This window comes from Oncorhynchus masou, chromosome 10 (genome assembly GCF_036934945.1).
Source record: "Oncorhynchus masou masou isolate Uvic2021 chromosome 10, UVic_Omas_1.1, whole genome shotgun sequence".
Lineage (NCBI taxonomy): Eukaryota > Metazoa > Chordata > Actinopteri > Salmoniformes > Salmonidae > Oncorhynchus > Oncorhynchus masou.
In genome coordinates this window covers 23,044,391-23,063,721 of record NC_088221.1, presented here as the reverse complement: position 1 = coordinate 23,063,721, position 19,331 = coordinate 23,044,391, and the positions used below count along the sequence as shown (strand labels likewise).

The window sequence follows — 19,331 nt, the reverse complement described above, 5'->3', positions numbered from 1 at the left end:
TTTTTACATAAAAAAAGAGAAGACTTCAAAATGAGAAGATCCTGCCATGGAAAAGACGACTGGGTGGACATAAAGGGGAAAGGAGGGGAACTAACTCACACCATGCAGCAGGACACCTTCAGCTGTGGGGTCTTTGTAATGCAGGTTTGATAGTTCTATTTTCAATAATGAATGGTTAGCTGTTATGTGACAATTAGGCCCTTCCAAAACTTGGTGTAGATGGCCAAGGATGTTGCACAGAACTTCCCCAACATCCCTTCTCAAATTCATATGGAACCTTCAAAAACATATGGAGCAACTGCAAAAAGAAATGGCTGAGGATATACTAAAAATGTCTGGTATGTAATGACATTTAATTCAAAGTAAATGTAAATTCTTTATTTTATGTAGTTGTGTGGGACAGCCATATGATTTCAGAGTTCAACAAAGCCAACAACTGTTTCATGTGTGACACTGATAAAGACCCTGGATGTGGCCCAAAGACTGACTGGGTTCGTAACATTATTTAACATGTTTATAATCTTTTGACAACAGTGACGGCATGTAAGACAATTTATGATAGAACACAATGGACAGCTAATTTGTCCTTCGTCATACTGCAATGATATTTGATTTATAAGGTGTTCCGCTTTGTTTTGTTTTGATTGAATGTTTTACATGCCAACGGTGGTTCCATGCACACTGAAGAGGCTCTGAAATGTACATCAACCAGGGATAAAGAGAAAGTTAACACTGTGAAATGCTTCATACTTAATTGAAGTTGTCTGTTGACATGTTGGAAAAGATTAAATATCTACAATTTTTGTTTAAATTTGTCAATATTAAATTTTTATTCATTGATTTACTGGCCACTATTACTGTGGTTACATGTTCAGTATATGTATTGACCAGCAAACCCACTGCAGCCTACCTCACGAGCTCACTCTCTGCTGTTGGTGGACATAAAAGACAACTATAGGCGAATATCCAACCTGAAACTTGACTTTACCTCGGTCAGGAACCGTTGGTCAGCCTGCAATAGTGATTTTGGATTTGTAAAAAATACATGTAGAGGCCAATAAATCACCTGAACCAATTATGCTAATCTGTTATGTTAACTATCCAAGCGTTGTAGTACACCCATCAATTAAGAGGCAATTAAATCCAGCTGGAATGCGCCCGCGGGCTAGCAATGTCAGTCAAGCTTGCCAGCTGAACACGAGTTGCCGGAGCTCGTTCGGAGGTAATTTAACATTTAAAACTATGTTTTAATTGTTTTAATTAATATATGAGCTGCAAATGCAATGCTCATTTATTTCTTAATTGCCATTTTGCGTCCTCGGTCAACGAAGGTCATCTTGTCGGCCATGCTGGAAATGTGATCTTGCGTTAATGTCATTGTCAATACAGTAAATCTACACCACGATATGAAATGTTGATTTGATGATAGTTCTCGATTATATCGACTGATTGCTATTGCATGGTGTGCTCTGACAAGTCTGGGTGTGGTGCTAGTTTCAGTATACTTGGGTGTAAGAGGGCGTTGTGCCAACCAAAGTAATATCTCACGCTGCTACTACAACCACAATATTTGCTACTAGGCTAATTGCTGTCAAACTAATGTACCATTTCAATTCTGGATGTGAACTGATATTCCTATTTAAAAATCCATAAACAAAGAATTATGGCATTTAGGATTTGTTTAAATGTCCCCATCTCATACCTTCCCCTGTTTACTGCCTAGATACACCTCCTATTCCACTGTCATCCATAAGCAGAGCAGTTACTTTATAAATTACTGCAATAGAAAAAGTTTGTTTACAGGACATTTCAGATCTGAAATAATGTCATCACGACTCATTTACATAAGAAGTTTAATGCATTCAACTTTCCTCAAGTATGCTATATTACAGTGTATTCCAAATTAATTTCTTACAGTAACCACACAGTGGTTCACACATACTGTATAAGGACATATTTAACCTGTGAAGGGTTAGTAAGCACAATGTACTGTACATAGCACAGATGGACACAAAAGATCACCTACTAACATCAATACAACACCAATAACCTTGGAACCCAGAACCAATGTATGCCACAAGATTATATTGCCTATTGCTCACTTCAAGTATAATATATCACCCATCTCAGTAGCCAGGGTACAACAAACTGTTTTCAAATATCAGAGTTAAAATGTTTGAACACAAAGGTAGAAAAATATGGCAAAAATAAAAGGTTTCAAATATTTACATTCTACTAAAACTGGGGTGTGAGGTTTTTCCTGTCCACATGATCGGACCAGGAAAACTTCAGGTCCTATACATTCCTAGTCCGGTCAGGGAAAACTCCAGGCCCTAGTTATAACGTCTTATAAAACGGCTTTTATCTTCAGCAGTGATCCGTCATGATGGGGTGAAGCTCATGACACAGGCATCTCTCATGGCAGACCTGGCAGTCCTCACCGCTTCAGTCTCTCTCTGCAGATCCTTCAGTCTCTTCTCCATTTCTGAACAAAGGAAAAGAAACAGGGCATTAGGGTGAAATTAATTCTCTGGGCACTGTGTCTGGTCAGTGCTGAGGTCATAATGCATGTGGGTGTTACCGATCAGAGCACGACGGGTCTCCTGCATTCCACATAACTGTGTTAGCCCACTGAGCTAAAGCCTAAGCATTAGCTCGGGGAGCTAACGTAGGTCTTCTGGTGTCAGGCAAGGTTAGTCATGCTTCCGAACCAGAATTCCTATACGAGGAACTAACTTATGGGGACTTTATTCCACGCACCACAAAGAGAGTGTATTCTGCACTTTATGTGGATGTTTAAATACTTTACCTTGGTCTCTCTTTGCAAAGATCTCTGGCAGCATCCCAGAGGCCTCCAGCACTTTCAGGGTGAGTTTGAAATCTGTGGACACAGGATATTTTGTTAATATCTGTACTGGCAAAAATGTTTAATAAAAATATATTATATTACAAGCGCAGTTTCACAATGGACAACGGTACAGTTGACAAGTGCACTTTGAAAAAGTGCAAAAAGTTTTCCAGTCCCAATTCAATAACATTGTTTGCAAATGCTCTTCATAATTGCATGCACTGGTTTATTTAGCCAACACTACAGTCCCCATCCAATGTATTTAATAGTAGTCTATTGTAATATTCTGTCTCACCTTCTTCGCTGGCCTGCTGGGATGAAATCCTCTCAGTGATAGTGTTGAGGCGGGAGGCAAACTCAGAGAAGATGAATTGTGTGCAGCCTGCCTGCTGGCACTTCCTGAAGAACTGTGCAGCTGGACTCATCCTGGACCCAAAACCAGATGAGCCAGGAGGCCCAGGATCCCCAGGTGACCCAGAACCACTGCTGGAGTCTGGGGAAAGAATTGAGTTGACTCCTTATAAGTGCACATTGGATATGTAGGCAGGTTGACCTATCCCAGTCCAAACACGCCTCCTAATACGACGGTCCTTTATTCTTCTGTTATAATAGACATGCACACAAACGTACTGTTTTGTTCAGGGAGAAGGGGGTCCAGTTGTTCCATTTTGATGATGGACAGATGGCTCTTGGAACACTGCACAGAGAAAAGGGGTTTTGAGTAGAAGAAAAAAGCAAAGGTACTGTCGCTAACTACAAGAGTGAAAGAGGTAGGAGACAGCAAAAAACAACCTGCTCATTCGATCACTAATTTGCGTTAAGTGCCAACTCACCTCCCCATTCTCATTCTTAAATGTTGGTCCCTCCAGTCCATACTGAAACTCAAACTGCTCTGCAGTCCTATCTACAGCATAAAAACAAGAATATTGTGAGTGACATAACCACAGGGTTCGTCCTATGAGACCATCTGAAAGTTGACGTAAGTGACGATACAGGACATCTTGGATTGAAACTGATACAACAAAAACAACCTTCTGTCATGGCTACCTCTGAAGTATTGGGATCTTGCCTGGAGGAAGTTAGAAACACAGAAATACAATGTTAACAAACCATTAGAACACTGAAGAACAGTCTTGCAAAGGCTTTACCATTTTTTACTGTAAAAAAGCAAACTTTTATATGAAATATATATGACCTATAGTCTGTCATAAGATACAGTTTGGTTCTGGGCTCTGAGATTATCTAATACAGTGGGTTAGGGCTGGGCGATATGGCTAAAATCTCATATCCCACTATAGGTCATTTCATATCCCAATAACAATACATATCACGATATAGCACATTCTGTAAATTCAATTAATAGTTTATATAAAATGACCACATGTAAAGGCCTATTTCTTATTACATTTTGAATTATACTCAACAAAAAGGTATTTACTCATATTTATTATTTCTGTTTATTTAGAACCTTTGTGCAAATTTTCAATTTAAGTATGTAATAAAATCTAAAAGGTTCAACTATAATTGCAAACAAAATAATAGGCCTAAAATGTGCAGTTATAGGCATAATGTACAGTTGAAGTCAGAAGTTTACATACACCTTAGCCAAATTCATTTAAAACTCAGTTTTGCACAATTCCTGACATTTAATCCTAGCAAAACTTCCCTGTCTTAGGTCAGTTTCGATCACCACTTTATTTTAAGAATGTGAAATGTCAGAATAATAGTAGCGCAAATGATTTCAGCTTTTATTTCTTTCATCAGTGGGTCAGAGGTTTGCATACACTCAGTTAGTATTTGGTAGCATTGCCTTTAAATTGTTTAACTTTGGTCAAACGTTTTGGGTAGCCTTCCACAAGCTTCCCACAATAAGTTGGGTGAATTTTGGCCCATGCCTCCTGACAGTCAGGTTTGTAGGCCTCCTTGCTCACACACAAATTTCCTATAGGATTGAGGTCAGGGCTTTGTGATGGCCACTCCAAATACCTTGACATTGTTATCCTTAAGCCATTTTGCCACAACTTTGGAAGTATGCTTGGGGTCATTGTCCATTTGGAAGACCCATTTGAGACGAAGCTTCAACTTCCTGACTGATGTCTTGAGATGTTGCTTCAATATATCCACGTAATTTTCCCTCATGATGCCATTTATTTTATTATTATTATAATTTTTTTAATTTTACCCCTTTTTCTCCCCAATTTCATGATATCCAATTGTTAGTAGCTACAATCTTGTCTCATCGCTACAACTCCCGTACGGGCTCGGGAGAGACGAAGGTTGAAAGTCATGCGTCCTCCGATACATAACCCAACCAAGCCGCACTGCTTCTTAACACAGCGAGCACCCAACCCGGAAGCCAGCCGCACCAATGTGTCGGAGGAAACACCGTGCACCTGGCAACCTTGGTTAGCGTGCACTGCGCCTGGCCCGCCACAGGAGTCGCTGGTGCGCGATGAGACAAGGATATCCCTACAGGCCAAACCCTCCCTAACCCGGATAACGCTAGGCCAATTGTGCGTCCTCCAACGGACCTCCCGGTCACGGCCGGTTGCGACAGAGCCTGGGCGCGAACTCAGTCTCTGGTGGCACAGCTGGCGCTGCAGTACAGCGCCCTTAACCACTGCGCGACCCAGGAGACCCTATGATGCCATTTATTTTGTAAAATGCACCAGTCCCTCCTGCTGCAAAGCACCCCCACAACATGATGCTGCCACCCCCGTGCTTCACGGTTGGGATAGTGTTCTTTGGTTTGCAAGCCTCCCCCCTTTTCCTCCAAACATGAGGATGGTCATTATGGCCAAACAGTTCTATTTGTGTTTCATCAGACCAGAGGACATTTCTCCAAAAAGTACGATCTTTGTCCCTATGTGCAGTTGCAAACCGTAGTCTGGCTTTTTTATGGCGGTTTTGGAGCAGTGGCTTATTCCTTGCTGAGCGGCCTTTCAGGTCTCTTTCAGGCATCTTCACAAGGTCCTTTGCTGTTGTTCTGGAAATGATTTGCACTTTTCGCACCAAAGTACGTTCATGTCTAGGAGACAGAACGCGTCTCCTTCCTGAGCGGTATTATGGCTACATGGTCCCATGGTTATTATAAATGCGTGCTATTGTTTGTACAGATGAACGTGGTACCGTCAGGCGTTTGGAGATTGCTCCCAAGGATGAACCAGACTTGTGGAGGTCTACTAAAAAAATTTGGAGGTCTTGACTGATTTCTTTAGATTTTCCCATGATGTGAAATACATCCACAGGTACACCTCCAATTGACTCAAATTATGTTAATTAGCCTAGCATAAGCTTCTCAAGCCATTATTAATACATGTCACATATCAATTTGCATTTGGTACCTTGGGTCGAGTGTTAACACCAACTCACGAAACCCCCGTTTCTCGACCATGTAAATTGGGGCCATGTCTTTGCAGACGTAAGTTGTAATGGCAGCTGTTATCTCCTTCCATCTTCGTGATTCTTTGCCATATGGTGTGCCGCGGGCAAAAGCCTCTTGCAATGTTTGAGTCGGGGGTTTGTTTTGAGCACTCGACTGTACTTTTTTGGATCTCATCCGTAGAGGTTAGTGGTGTTTGAGCCTGTTGTCAGGACCGGCCAGCGGCTTAATTTGCAGAGGACGGTTTTCTGGTTCGTGTCAGACTTTTCATACCCAAACCACATCCATGCAACCGAAGTAGCCCTTCTTTTAGGTACGAGCTCTGTGTCTCCATGCCACGTTCACTCTCCTGCATGTTTGTTTATGTTGCAAATTTCCTTCCACACAGCATTAACCCAAATGACAAAAAATATTGGTGTGATTTGCGACAACGAAATAAACGATAGAGCATAATATGAAGCGATATACTTTTTTCTATCGTCACACAATACATATCTTCATATTGCCCAGCCCTACAGTGGGCCTATATAAAAGTGTTACCAATATACATGATACCCACTTTGACATCCCAGTCTTGGGGAGATGCTCATCCTCATCTTCCTCTTCTTCGTATGTGCTCTTAGACATGGTTTTCTCTGCCTTTATTGCAGCTTCTCTTTTTAACTTTAATGTCTGAAGAAAAACAATTCACACCACAAAACCATTCAAAAAAAATATGTCACATTTCAATAAGATTTGCAACCTTGTGAATTTATGCAGGACATAATATTTCCTCCACCAGATGTATACCAAAACAAGTGGTGGAATTGCTATTTTGTTTTTTTAATTGAATCTTTACATTTTACATGTCCCTGTAGTAGTCTATTTGTTGGGTAGTTTTATAGACTCATTAACATTCGATGGACAAAATAACATGTAGTGGATAATAATAACAGCCCTCTACTTTACCCTGGTGGTCGTTTCTGATTTTACCATATAGAGCTGGCACTGTGATGGCTGGGTGCTTGTATTTGATGTGGTTTAACATGCTGTCAGTGCTGCCGTTGTTGTATTTGAGTACTGCTTTGCATAACCGACTAGGCCACCCTGCCGCCCCCACCCTTTCTGGTGAAATATTTCCAAACCGTGCTTCTTTTAGCGCATCTCTTCCTATTTATGCTCTATGCTCTCGACAGTCAAAGCCTTTTCCGTCAGATCTATGCTGGACTAGCCAAATTAGCAAACTACAAGTTTGATAATACTGCTAATAAAAACGTTTTATTTCATCGCATGGTTCCAAAGGCGTGTTGGCCTGTTACGTTTCGCAACGAAAACCATTTACTTCAAAAGGAAAACACTTTGCAAGGAAAAACTGTTTAAGGTAGATCACGTCACGTTTCCTTATGTTTGCTTCCTAGAGTTAACGCTGAACGGGTTTCATTGCGAAACGTTTTGCAATGGTCTGCGACTAATGAATGCACCCCAGAACATCAAACGATAAAGCAACACAACCGGCGCTTATTCGAGACTGGCCTCTAGTGGAGCCAAGTGTATTTCCTTGATGTACACATTGATCAACACATTTTTTAAAGACTATCACACTGTTGTGACCAGTATAAACATGAATCCGTCTCAGATCAGGGGTGGAATCATTAGTCCAGCAGTTGCTAAACGGAACCTTTGTTGGAACTAAAACGAGTGTGTCTATTGGACAAAATCCAGCAGGTCCCGCCCAGTTTCGTTCCGTTTGCAACAGAATTGGCAAAATGAATACGCCTCCGACTTGCAAAGACTGGCCTCCATCCAGCTACTCGCGAACCTTTTTCCTCCCCCCACCTTGCAGTCTCGCCCTCTTCTGATCCACCTCAGACAAACGTTGAAGTTGGACTTTTTGACTTCGCCATTCTCTCACTCGTTTTGGATCAATTCCAAAATGCCTGGCTGTTGTCTCGCCCGAATTTTGCTCTGTGAATTTAATCACTGCTAGCTTGAATTTGATGTCGTATTTTCTTCTTGGTGGCGCCATGGCAAGCAACATGACAGATTTTTTTTTAAGTATATCACGTCACATGGTAACCTCGTAAACAATTAATTTAGATCGAGCGTTTATTTGAAACAGGCGTTTATTTGCTGAAATGTGTGCCGATGCCTGGCTATCAAAAAGGGACAGGCGGCTATTTGAGACAAGACATTTCATTCAAAATGTACTTAATTGCTAACCAAAACAGCATTTTGCGGTTAGCATAATAAACGGAAATCCACGAATCGGTTTAGCTAAATGTGCGCATTCAATCGTAAATGCATGTAGCCTAACTCGGTTCTTTATTGATTGTCACTCAATTGTAGCAACGCCATTAAGTTTGTATTTTGTTCTCACTCGTTTTAATACCCGTCTCTGACGCTTCAATATCTATAGCCCCATTGATTTTGTCTGTGGAGGTCTCGAATTATTTGTTTAACTAGAGCCGTTTCGGAGGTCAAGTTTACCTGATGCCAAGACTAAATGACCTTTCATACCACTGGTGCAACGTCCTTTACATCTGATATTCCGGTCGCAGTGTTTACATTTAGCCTGAGAAGCTTATATTCTGTCGAAGCTGCGCTACACAGCTGAACCAACGATGCGTGAAATTGGTGTTGACATTTTGTGAATGAATGGAACCAATGGACAACCACACCAGAGAATCTTACAACTGACCAGATCAGCAGAGTAGCCTGGTTCCTCGCCAAAAGAGTTGTCAGCGATCCTCTGCTCTGACAAAATATAGGCAATTTACTGTATTAACTGCATTTGGGGTTAAAACGAATGAGGCACGCGTTGAAATGGCAACCTTGTGAAGAATACATATGGTACAAGCTGAGCTACCCGAGAAACTTGCAGAGGGGGGGACCAGTCCAGATATCACACTTTTACACGAATTTGCTTTGGTAGTCGGCTAAGAGTTAAATAAAACACTTACAGGAGTCTTACCTCTAACGGCAGCCATCAACTCTCGCTGAGTTTTGATATGTCTTAACGACAGATGATGGATCCTTTCTAAATGGTTTAACATGGATGTTGTGCTCCCACTCGTCCGCTTCAGAACAGCCGCACACAGCTTACATGTCACACTTTCGGACGAAATTTCATTGAAATATTTCCAGGTGTGGCTTTTTTTGCGGTCTCTGCTTCTACTTTCCATATCTCGCAACTATGTAATTAGCTAATTGAATGATATTTTGCGCTATTTCGCCTGAACGTACTGTATCTAGCTAGCAGTCTGGGATCTAGACTATTTACTTGCGCATGCGCGACGATTAAAGACAAAAGTCTTCACCACTCCACATAGCAGACAGTTTACAAATACACAATGTGACTATAAAATTAACTATTTCACTTCACAATAGCCCACATATTTTAATTCTCACATGTACATAAACACCATGTCTGCCACACGCCAGAGTCAATTTTTGCATAATTCTCCACAAACGGATCTATCGGGACCCGAATGCAAACCGCCATTAGGAAAGAGTGCTACCCCAACCCGAATCGCATCCTGACCCGAGTGAACTATCCTTGTCTGTCATAGGGTACTGGGCTCCTTGTTCTACACTTACAGTCGGCGACTGGGCAGTCGATCAATATCCGTCTTACCGTGCATCTCCCAATGTGTTTTTTTCAAGCTGGAAGTGCCCGTTCTTTGACTGTCATAGGTTAACACCCGCTTGAACTTTTTGCATGCAGCGAATCCATCCACAAGTTGTTTGTCAGCGTTAACGATTACTCCAAAATGATTCCATACATTTGATTTGACATTTGCCCGGTTTTTCACGATTCTGAGCTCCCTACTTTGAATTTGTGTCAAATTCTGATTTTCCGTGGTATGCTTTCCATTTTTTTCTCTATCTTATATCTGGTTGTGCGGGTATAGAGGTTGTTGCTTTGGGTAGGCCTAGTTGATGTCACTGTCTGTGCACAACTTGTGCTTGCTAGTTGGGTATAGGCAGACTAAAATTTAGCCAGCAAATCCACCCGCTTGCTTAGGCTACAGCTGCGGATCTATGACTAGGGTCAGACAGACTTTGTGTAGGTTAAGACAGGGTTACCCAAACTAGTCCAGGGATGAGAAATGCCTCAATAAATTGACTGTCACACAGAGATTTTCTTGGTGTAACAGTTGGGATAATGTGACAATTTGGAGTACAACGCATTTCTTATCCTTGGATTGAGGAATGTTTTCAGAGATTGCTCTGCATGTTTTACAGGAAGCCTGTCTGATCCTAGTGCAATTGTGTTGGATCTGCTGGCTAGCTGCACTATAGCAAAGAACAGAGCTTTTAATTTTTAATTAAGAACAAATTCTTATTTACAATGACGGCCTAGGAACACTGGGTTAACTGCCTTGTTCAGGGGCAGAACGACATGTTTACCTTGTCAGCTCAGGGATTTGATCTTGCAACCTTTCGGTTACTGGCCCTCTAACCACTAGGCTACCTGTCACCCCACTGTAGGCAGGCTTCTCCCATAGGCAAGTCTGAAATGACATTTGCAAACAATACAAGATATTATTTTATTAGGCTACCCAACCCGATACAGGAAATACACACACAGAGAGAGAGAATTACCTGTACCACAAGTCCTTTAATATAAAAAAACAGATTCACAACTGCTGACTGATAGAGAATTTCTGATTTCATAAAGAAAAGTGAGTTAATAAACAATATCTACATAAAAAAATATGATTGCTTTACAATAAATAAGTTATGACTATACACTGAGTTATTCACAAAACTAGGAAAGTTCACAGTACACATGGAGAAGACACCTGCAATGACTAAAGTCATGTTAAATGGATGGAAAGGGGATCTCATAATAAAGTCATTTGACGAGGACAGAGGAAACAGTGATACTGTGACTGCTCTGTCTGAACCATATACAAAACTAATGCTGCAGGACAGGGTAGGCTATGAGAACAAGAAGGAGGGAGAGATTACATTATAGAGATAGACAGACATAGAATAACATCTTTATCAAAGTACATAACAAGTGTCATTCCCTTCCCTCTGTTTTCAAATAAACAGTAACTCCTCACTCTCCAAGAGGCAATAAGATAGTCACAGGCCTACAAAAGGTCATATTGGTTACTTATATGGCCACCAGTTGAGGTGACTGGTAGAACTTAGAGCTACAATCTGAAAAGCTACACATGGTATACTTTTCAATCATAATCTTTCTTATTTACAATAATTTTATATTTAAAAAAAATAAAAGTCTTGTCTATTTGTAGACAATCAAGGGGACCATGATGCAGACCAACAGCATTGTAACTTACAGTACAACAAAAAGGGCCCCACCCGATCCATAGCCACCACTCTATGGCAGATGGGGTCGCTATATCAGTGACACCTGATTAGGTTAATCTTAGAATTAGAATTCATAACAAAATGGTATTATATTTCTATGGGTTATGTCAGGTTCCATCTTGTCCATATCATTTTGTCTGTTAGTGCTACTAATAGTGCTACTAATACTGTAGTAATCCCCAATCCTAACCTTGACAATTTTATGAAGGATAAATGCAAAAGTGCCAAACTGACCTAAGATTAGTGTCTATGGGTAGCTGCTGCCCACCTACACTACATCTCTTCAACTACACAAGGGCGCTGGAGCCCATTCTCTAGTCAATGATATCTGATTAAGTCTATTGTTGGCATCTTCTTGAAGTTTCTGACCAGTATCCTAATAGAAGGGCTTGCCTCTGGGTAAGGTGGGTGAAGTTGTGTTTAGGGTGGGGGGAGAAAGTGCTGTCTTGCTGGGGGAGCCACCAGCTGGTGCTGTTGGGTTGGGATCTGGAGAGAAAGGGTCTTGGGTGGCCAGGGAAGGGTGGAGGGTTCAGGGTTTGATGTCAGAGAAGCTGGTGTAAGTCTCACAGCAGCTGGATGAAGTGCTGAGTTTTCCTGAGCCACTGCCCTCTGGAATACACACAGACATACACAGGGAGACCAGAGGTTAGAGGAGATGGTTAAGGAGAGACACACAATTCTACATGGAGAGGGGGTTTTACCTGAGCTGGTGAGAGACTGGCAGGACTTGGACTCTCCAATCAGGGTGAGAATGTTGGCTGCAGCCACCCAGCCCTCCTGCTTGGTCTTCAAGTTCTTCACAAACCTGCACCAACACAGAAACACACACAACCCCTTGACCACCACCTCGCCCCAACTCAACACTGCTCAGATTTGAATAGTGGGTCATATTCATAAGGCACAGAAAAAAGGGACTGCAACAGGGACGAGCTACCCACATTGTCTGATAAGAATAGCTTATTTTTGTTTCCTGTTTCAAAATGTTGTGTTACGTTTTACTATGGCAGGTCTCTCCAACCTCGTTCCCGGGGAGCTACAGTCTTGTAGGTTTTCACTCTGACTAACCTAGCACACCTGATTCTAATAATTAGCTGGTTGATAACATGAATCATGTTAGTTACAACTGGCGTTGGGAGCAAAAACCTAGGAGGGTAGATCTCCAAGAACAGGGTTGGAGAGACCTGCACTATGGTTTTCCCTATAGAATATGACTGGAGGGTTCAGGACTGTGTTGGAATAGGTTCTGACTGTTAAATTGTAAAACCAATCAAGTGTAAGGGTGTCAAGGTAATATTCTCACCACTGTCCGTCATCTCCCTCCTTGATCAGCTGCACCGTTTCACCACTCTTGACTGACAGGTCCTGGCCTTCTCCCTTCTCATAGTCAGACACCACTGTGTACTTCCCTGCACACTGTGCACAGTCAATATATGGTGTTAGATTGTATGTATGATTGTAAACCATTTTTAAAAACTGTTTCTACATGGAGCCACATCCCAGCTTGGAGTGGATAAGTATCCTCACATCCGCACTCACTAGTTTCTTTCCCTCCTCGTCCTCGGGGTCTGAGTTCAGGGGCTCTTCAGGGCTAGAGTAGCCATCATTCTCCTCATTGGCGTCCAATGAGAGAGAGCCCTTGGTCCATCCTAGAGGAGGGAGAAAGGGTACATAAGAATTTGGTGTCTTGTGTAGCCTGAAACACACACTCGCTCAGTCGTGCGCGCGCACACACACGGAGGGGGACCGGGAGACATTGAGAGTAGGCATTTCAGCAACCTCTGTTAGACCAGACACGGTCAGTGACAGGGTGGACCGCAATCAGAAGGAACAGGACCAAGTCGAATGGAGTGAAACTACAGTAATCGTGTGGACTATTCAGAACCACAACACTACTCAGCAATAAGGAGTGTGATGTTTTTTTGATAAATATATCAACATAAGCATTTAGGTGGTCATGTGTATCCACACACTCAGGCAAGGGAACACAGTGTGTAGGGAGTGAGATGGGAAAATCTCTCAGTGAAATTTGGCAGCCATTTTGTGATCACCACACATCTTAATCCAATCTAAACCAGTCCAGTCCAGTTGAGTGCTGTACGGTACCTCTCCTCTTGGCCTGTAAGAGACTCGAGGTGCTGAACCACCTGACTCTGCCCAGGTGGAGGTGAGCGTGAGGGCCTGGGTCTGAGAGAAAGATACATTACGACCCTATTGAAACATAGTCAAAGAGATTGACCACAGGCAAACGTGCTCAACCACAATGAATGCCCGACCATGGTAACTGTGACTCCGGGTGCCTGTCAGTCAACACAGCGTATTATACATTCCGTGATGAGCCACATTTCTCCGCTGTCTGTAAATCAATACACCCTGACCAACCACGGATGAAATGATCGAATGCAGCGACCGTGGTCAACCACAGATACAGTGGCTAGGGTCATTATGGGAAGACGTACCTTTAAAGCCGAACGGAGTAGGATCACTCTTTATCTCATGACGTTTGGTTTTATGGTCAGGGCTTGTGGGAGATCCTAGCCATCACAGGAAGACAGGAATAAAAGAGGAAGAGAGTGAAGAGGAGCAGCAAAACCCTCAAATAAGACAAATATTAGTAGTAACATATCTTGGAAGTGGAAGTTAAAGTAAGCGCAGACAAAGAATGAAGAGAGCAGAGGACATTGAAAGGAGCACCACAAACTGTATGTTCTAACTGTATGTTGTTCTCTGTACAAACATTGTCATCCTACAGCTACTCAGACTACAGGGGTGAAAAACATACAGGGTCCCTGAAGTCAGCTACAGTACAACTCTAAATGGTCGTCACTTTAGCAAGCGTTTCCCAACTCTGGTCCTCAAGTACCCCCAAAGGTACTCGTTGTAGCCCCGGACAAACACACCTCATGTAACTCATCAAGGGCTTGATGATTAGTTGACAAGTTGAATCAGCTGTGCTCTGGGTCTACGATAAAAATCTGTACTGTAGGGGTACCCGAGGACTGGAGTTGGGAAACACTGACTTAAGCTATGGGACTAAATTACCTCTCTAGATTCTAATCTATGGTCACTTTAGCTACATTTTCAGGTACCTGATGAAGAGAAGGGAATCCTGGGTAAAGTTAAGCTTTTATTGTCAGGAGGCGAGAGGTCTGTGGAAGGAAGCATGCCATGTTTTATCCTGTAGTAGTAGTAGTAGTAGGCTACAGTGCTGACATATAGTAACAATGTATATGATTACTATGGCAACCCTTGGTGACCAGCTAGGGCTGTTACCTTTGTTGAAGTTACTGAAACCCTGCAAGGTAAAACGCTTTTTAGCCACAGCTGCTCTGTCTGAGGTAGGACTGGTCACTGCTTCTTCTGGGCCAGGAGAAGGAGCGGAGCAGGGGAGAGAAGGAAGGAAGGAGGGAGAGGCGAGTGGGATGAGAGAGAGAGGAGAGCGACAGGGAGAGGTGTGGGAGGCATAAAAGAAGGAAGGGATGGAGAGAAGGAAAGTGCAGTGATGAGAGAAAGACATGAGAAATAGAAAGACAGAAAGAGAAGTGACGACATCGGCAAACGGAGGGAAGAGAGGAGAAAGATTAGTCATCTCATTACAGAGAGAGAAGCAACATTTAGTTAAGAGTAAAAGTCAGAACATAGTATAGTTCAGTGTTTAGGTGAAACAAGAAACGCTTTAGGAAACGTTTTAGGAAAGTGATAACTATTAAATACTGTTGAGAGTAAAAAATAGCTTTGAATTTAGCATTGGACCCAGTTGAAAGGTGGTGGTGTCTGAGCGTTCTTTATGTTATAAGGCAGTATCCTCCTCCCCTCTCTCACTCTCTGCTCACCTTTGGTCTTTGGGAAGGAGCAGGAGTTAGCGTCAGGGCTGCTGGGTTCTCCCTTCTCCTTAATGCTCCTCTCCCCTCTTCTAAATGGACTGAGGAGACAGGAGGATGAAACAGGTCTGTCAGAAACTCACTGCAACACATGTTTACACTGCTGCTACTTTCTGTTTATTATCTATGCATAATCACTTTACAAACTACCTCGATTAACCTGTACCCCCGCACATTGACTTGGTACCGGTACCCCCTGTATATAGCCTCGTTATTGTTATGTAATTTTCTTCTTACTGTTCATCACACACACACACACACACACACATACACACATACATACATACATACATACATACATACATACATACATACATACATACATACATACATACATACATACATACATACATACATACATACATACATACATACATACATACATACATACATACATACATACATACACACACACAGTTGAAGTCGGAAGTTTATATACCTTAGCCAAATTTTCACAATTCCTGACATTTAATCCCAGTAAGAATTCACTGCCTCTTATTCGGACATTTCACATTCTTAAAATAAAGTGGTGATCCTAACTGACCAAGACGGGAAATTTTTTACAAGGATTAAATGTCAGGAATTATGAAAAACAGAGTTTAAATGTATTTGGCTAAGGTGTTTTTTAAACTTCCAACTTCAACTTTATATATATATATATATATATATATATATATATATAAAAATAATGAAATTTAAATGTATATATTTGTATGTATAATTTTAAAAATTTCACTTTTCACAATATTTTCTTAAGTCTATTTCTTGAATTGCATTGTTGGTAAGCATTTCACAGTAAGGTCTACATGTTTTATTTGGCACATGTGACAAATAAAAATGAGATTTGACTTTAAGACAACATGTTGTATTCAGGTTGTTGAACATTGCCGATAGAAACAGAATGAATTGAGCGGATATGATTACATATTCTATCAGACAGACAATCATATCTGTTCTACATGATACATTTCTGCCTGAACCTTCTCTTACATCCCCCTAAACAGACCCCATTATTCCATGTAATATACAGTGCATAACATTCAAGGGGGGTCTTTTGATTACTTCTCATTTGTGAATAAGAGGCTCTGACTCTTTAATCGGTCAGTATGGGTCAGATGACTGACCTGAGGCTGACAGGTGCTCCAGCACCAGAGGGGAACTGGAACAATCCGTCTGACGGCCTCTGTTGACTGGCTTCTGGAAGACACGCAGGGAGATCAACTACAGTACCACTACATCATGACCAGTGAATGTAATACTCAATGTAATTACAATACACTCAAAGTATTAGAAATACAACTAATACTATTTGACATCAGGTCTGCCACAGACAGATACCCTGCCTACCTCTGTAGGCTTCCAGCTGCGTTGTCAGAACCTTCCGGATCTCCTTCACCCACGTTGTTTTTACCTCAGACGTTGGGGCCTGAAATACAATGGTGAAACCTCTGTTTTGTTTTATCTAAATAGTCTGATATGATTTCTGTATCATTGTAAATAAACTTTAGACATGTAGTCTGTAGCAGTTGTTTGGGCAAAACCACTCACCTGAACGATGTACACCTCCTCCCGTGAGTTGCACCAGACCTCAAACTTCTTGTTGTCACCTTTGGCGTTCTCAGTGATGCCCACAGCACTCATCTGATAGGGCATACATTTTGGAAGCTGTTGCCTTCTAAAAGCTCAATTTTAACTCACTTGTAATATCAAACACTGTTAGACCTACTACAGTCAGACAGACACACGGGCAGGCAAGCAGACATGTGGACAGACAGACTCACGTTGAGGGACTGTTTGAAGCTGTAGGAGGGGGCTTTCTCGTAGCCCTCCCCGTTCTCCTCCCGTCTCTTACAGAAGAGCAGAGCCTTCTCATGCAGGAACAGGTGTCTCTGCATGGGCTTAAAGCGGGCCAGGTCCTTGACCTTGGCATGACCTTTCTTGTGTTCTGTCCACACACTGAATGACCCTTGCATCAGCAGCCGTCCCAGGTCGCCCATGTTACCCTATCAGAAGAAGGGTCACAGGTCAGGAGAACGTTCATGTCTCATCAGAAGCTATGGTGCTGCAGCCTTATGTAATTTTGACATGTTGACACAATCTCTAAAATAATGTGATGTCGACGCCATGAAAGGAATATGCAATATATTTCAGAGAATGTGAAGTTGATCGATGATGAACTCACATCGTATCCAGTGATAGCGATGAGGTGCATGGAGTCGTTGACAGCCTTCAGGATGCCCAGGATGGAGGTGAGCGCCTCCTGCAGGTCTTCTGACCCCTCACAGCCCTTACTGTACTTCAGCAGCTCCTACAACACACACATGCACATATTGAGTTATGTTGATCAGCAATGAGACATTATGAAAATAAAGGAGTGGACCAGAATGCTCTTGTGAATCATGAGACAACGTATATACTGGTTCTACCTTCAACAGGAGCTGGTATTTGGTGATCCTCTGGACCGGTTTCAGGAGATAGGAGTCCAAGCCCAGTTTATGTTCCAGCTTCTTCTGACACTCCTGTTCCAGACCAGAACAGGGAGAATACATTAGTAGGGGATAACAACGACTTAAGCCTGAAGCTGTTGGGTGTGTGTACCTTAGGGGAGGTGTGTATATGGTGTGTACCTTAGGGGAGGTGTGTATATGGCGTGTACCTTAGGGGAGGTGTGTATATGGCGTGTACCTTAGGGGAGGTGTGTATATGGCGTGTACCTTAGGGGAGGTGTGTAGATGGTGTGTACCTTAGAGGAGGTGTGTATATGGCGTGTACCTTAGGGGAGGTGTGTATATGGCGTGTACCTTAGGGGAGGTGTGTATATGGCGTGTACCTTAGGGGAGGTGTGTATATGGCGTGTACCTTAGGGGAGGTGTGTATATGGCGTGTACCTTAGGGGAGGTGTGTATATGGCGTGTACCTTAGGGGAGGTGTGTATATGGCGTGTACCTTAGGGGAGGTGTGTATATGGTGTGTACCTTAGGGGAGGTGTGTATATGGTGTGTACCTTAGGGGAGGTGTGTATATGGTGTGTACCTTAGGGGAGGTGTGTATATGGCGTGTACCTTAGGAGAGGTGTGTATATGGCGTGTACCTTAGGGGAGGTGTGTATATGGCGTGTACCTTAGGGGAGGTGTGTATATGGTGTGTACCTTAGGAGAGGTGTGTATATGGTGTGTACCTTAGGGGAGGTGTGTATATGGCGTGTACCTTAGGGGAGGTGTGTATATGGTGTGTACCTTAGGGGAGGTGTGTATATGGCGTGTACCTTAGGGGAGGTGTGTATATGGTGTGTACCTTAGGGGAGGTGTGTATATGGTGTGTACCTTAGGGGAGGTGTGTATATGGTGTGTACCTTAGGGGAGGTGTGTATATGGTGTGTACCTTAGGGGAGGTGTGTAGATGGTGTGTACCTTAGAGGAGGTATGTATATGGCGTGTACCTTAGGGGAGGTGTGTATATGGCGTGTACCTTAGGGGAGGTGTGTATATGGCGTGTACCTTAGGAGAGGTGTGTATATGGCGTGTACCTTAGGGGAGGTGTGTATATGGTGTGTACCTTAGGGGAGGTGTGTATATGGTGTGTACCTGGAAGAAGGAGCAGTCGGAGCACTGTCTCCACAAGCTCTCAGAGCGAGGTTTATTCTGACAATACTTCTCATAGATCTGCAGGTCTGTCATCTATGAGATAGAGAGAGAGAATAAAGAAAAGAGAGAAATACCCCTGCATCACAAACACTTCACTACAATCAGAGTAGGGATTTAGACACAACATATTCCAGTTCAATCTCCAAACACTCACCCTCTCCAGAAAACACCGACCCACAAGTTCCGGGCAGTCTTCGTACTCTTCCAACTCCCTCAGAAAGGTCCTGGAAGATCATAAAGAAGAGTGATGCAGAGAG

General features: G+C 42.5%; 2 protein-coding genes across 17 annotated transcripts in view; both read right to left on the bottom strand.

Annotated features, from left to right (window-relative positions):
* Positions 1–1,839: 1,839 nt before the first annotated feature.
* Positions 1,840–9,919, bottom strand: LOC135547357 (uncharacterized). 5 transcript variants are annotated; one of them, XM_064976320.1, is made up of 8 exons: positions 9,844–9,919; positions 6,790–6,902; positions 3,880–3,917; positions 3,682–3,752; positions 3,479–3,545; positions 3,144–3,341; positions 2,810–2,881; positions 1,840–2,485 (listed from the first exon to the last, which is right to left on the bottom strand). In XM_064976320.1, the coding sequence occupies exons 2-8, from the start codon at positions 6,855–6,857 to the stop codon at positions 2,382–2,384; spliced, it is 618 nt and encodes a 205-aa protein (XP_064832392.1). In that variant the 5' UTR covers positions 6,858–6,902; positions 9,844–9,919; the 3' UTR covers positions 1,840–2,381. The 5 variants fall into 5 exon arrangements, with proteins under 5 accessions (XP_064832392.1, XP_064832391.1, XP_064832394.1 ...); XM_064976319.1 differs by lacking the exon at positions 9,844–9,919 and adding an exon at positions 9,181–9,508; XM_064976322.1 differs by lacking the exon at positions 9,844–9,919 and adding an exon at positions 9,181–9,508 and having other exon boundaries at positions 6,796–6,902.
* An 896-nt stretch (positions 9,920–10,815) lies between these two features.
* The window catches only part of LOC135547355 (guanine nucleotide exchange factor DBS-like), a 68,925-nt gene continuing 60,409 nt past the window's right edge, over positions 10,816–19,331 (bottom strand). For 3 of the 12 annotated variants that reach the window (XM_064976316.1, XM_064976310.1, XM_064976318.1), the window contains exons 18-33: positions 19,229–19,298; positions 19,015–19,107; positions 17,857–17,949; positions 17,613–17,738; positions 17,212–17,433; positions 16,979–17,071; positions 16,778–16,856; positions 16,555–16,627; positions 15,383–15,471; positions 14,823–14,909; positions 14,639–14,698; positions 14,009–14,083; positions 13,089–13,198; positions 12,853–12,965; positions 12,254–12,357; positions 10,816–12,161 (exon numbers count right to left, since the gene is read on the bottom strand). In XM_064976316.1, coding sequence (XP_064832388.1) covers positions 12,082–12,161; positions 12,254–12,357; positions 12,853–12,965; positions 13,089–13,198; positions 14,009–14,083; positions 14,639–14,698; positions 14,823–14,909; positions 15,383–15,471; positions 16,555–16,627; positions 16,778–16,856; positions 16,979–17,071; positions 17,212–17,433; positions 17,613–17,738; positions 17,857–17,949; positions 19,015–19,107; positions 19,229–19,298 — 1,567 coding nt within the window. In that variant the 3' untranslated portion in view covers positions 10,816–12,081. Of the gene's footprint in view, positions 12,162–12,253; positions 12,358–12,852; positions 12,966–13,076; positions 13,199–13,655; positions 13,731–14,008; positions 14,084–14,638; positions 14,699–14,822; positions 14,910–15,382; positions 15,472–16,554; positions 16,628–16,777; positions 16,857–16,978; positions 17,072–17,211; positions 17,434–17,612; positions 17,739–17,856; positions 17,950–19,014; positions 19,108–19,228; positions 19,299–19,331 lie in introns of all 12 variants that reach the window. The other 9 variants (XM_064976314.1, XM_064976307.1, XM_064976315.1 and 6 more) reach the window with 7 other exon arrangements.

Bases quoted from the DNA above. Each gene is read 5' to 3' on its own strand.
- LOC135547357 (XM_064976320.1), bottom strand. From the start codon at position 6,857: ATGTCTAAGAGCACATACGAAGAAGAGGAAGATGAGGATGAGCATCTC. The intron at 3,342-3,478 runs GTACGTTTGTGT...TTCTTTCCCCAG, and splicing joins CCTTCTCCCTGAACAAAACA to ACTCCAGCAGTGGTTCTGGG. The intron at 2,882-3,143 runs GTGAGACAGAAT...CTGTGTCCACAG, and splicing joins CCAGCAGGCCAGCGAAGAAG to ATTTCAAACTCACCCTGAAA.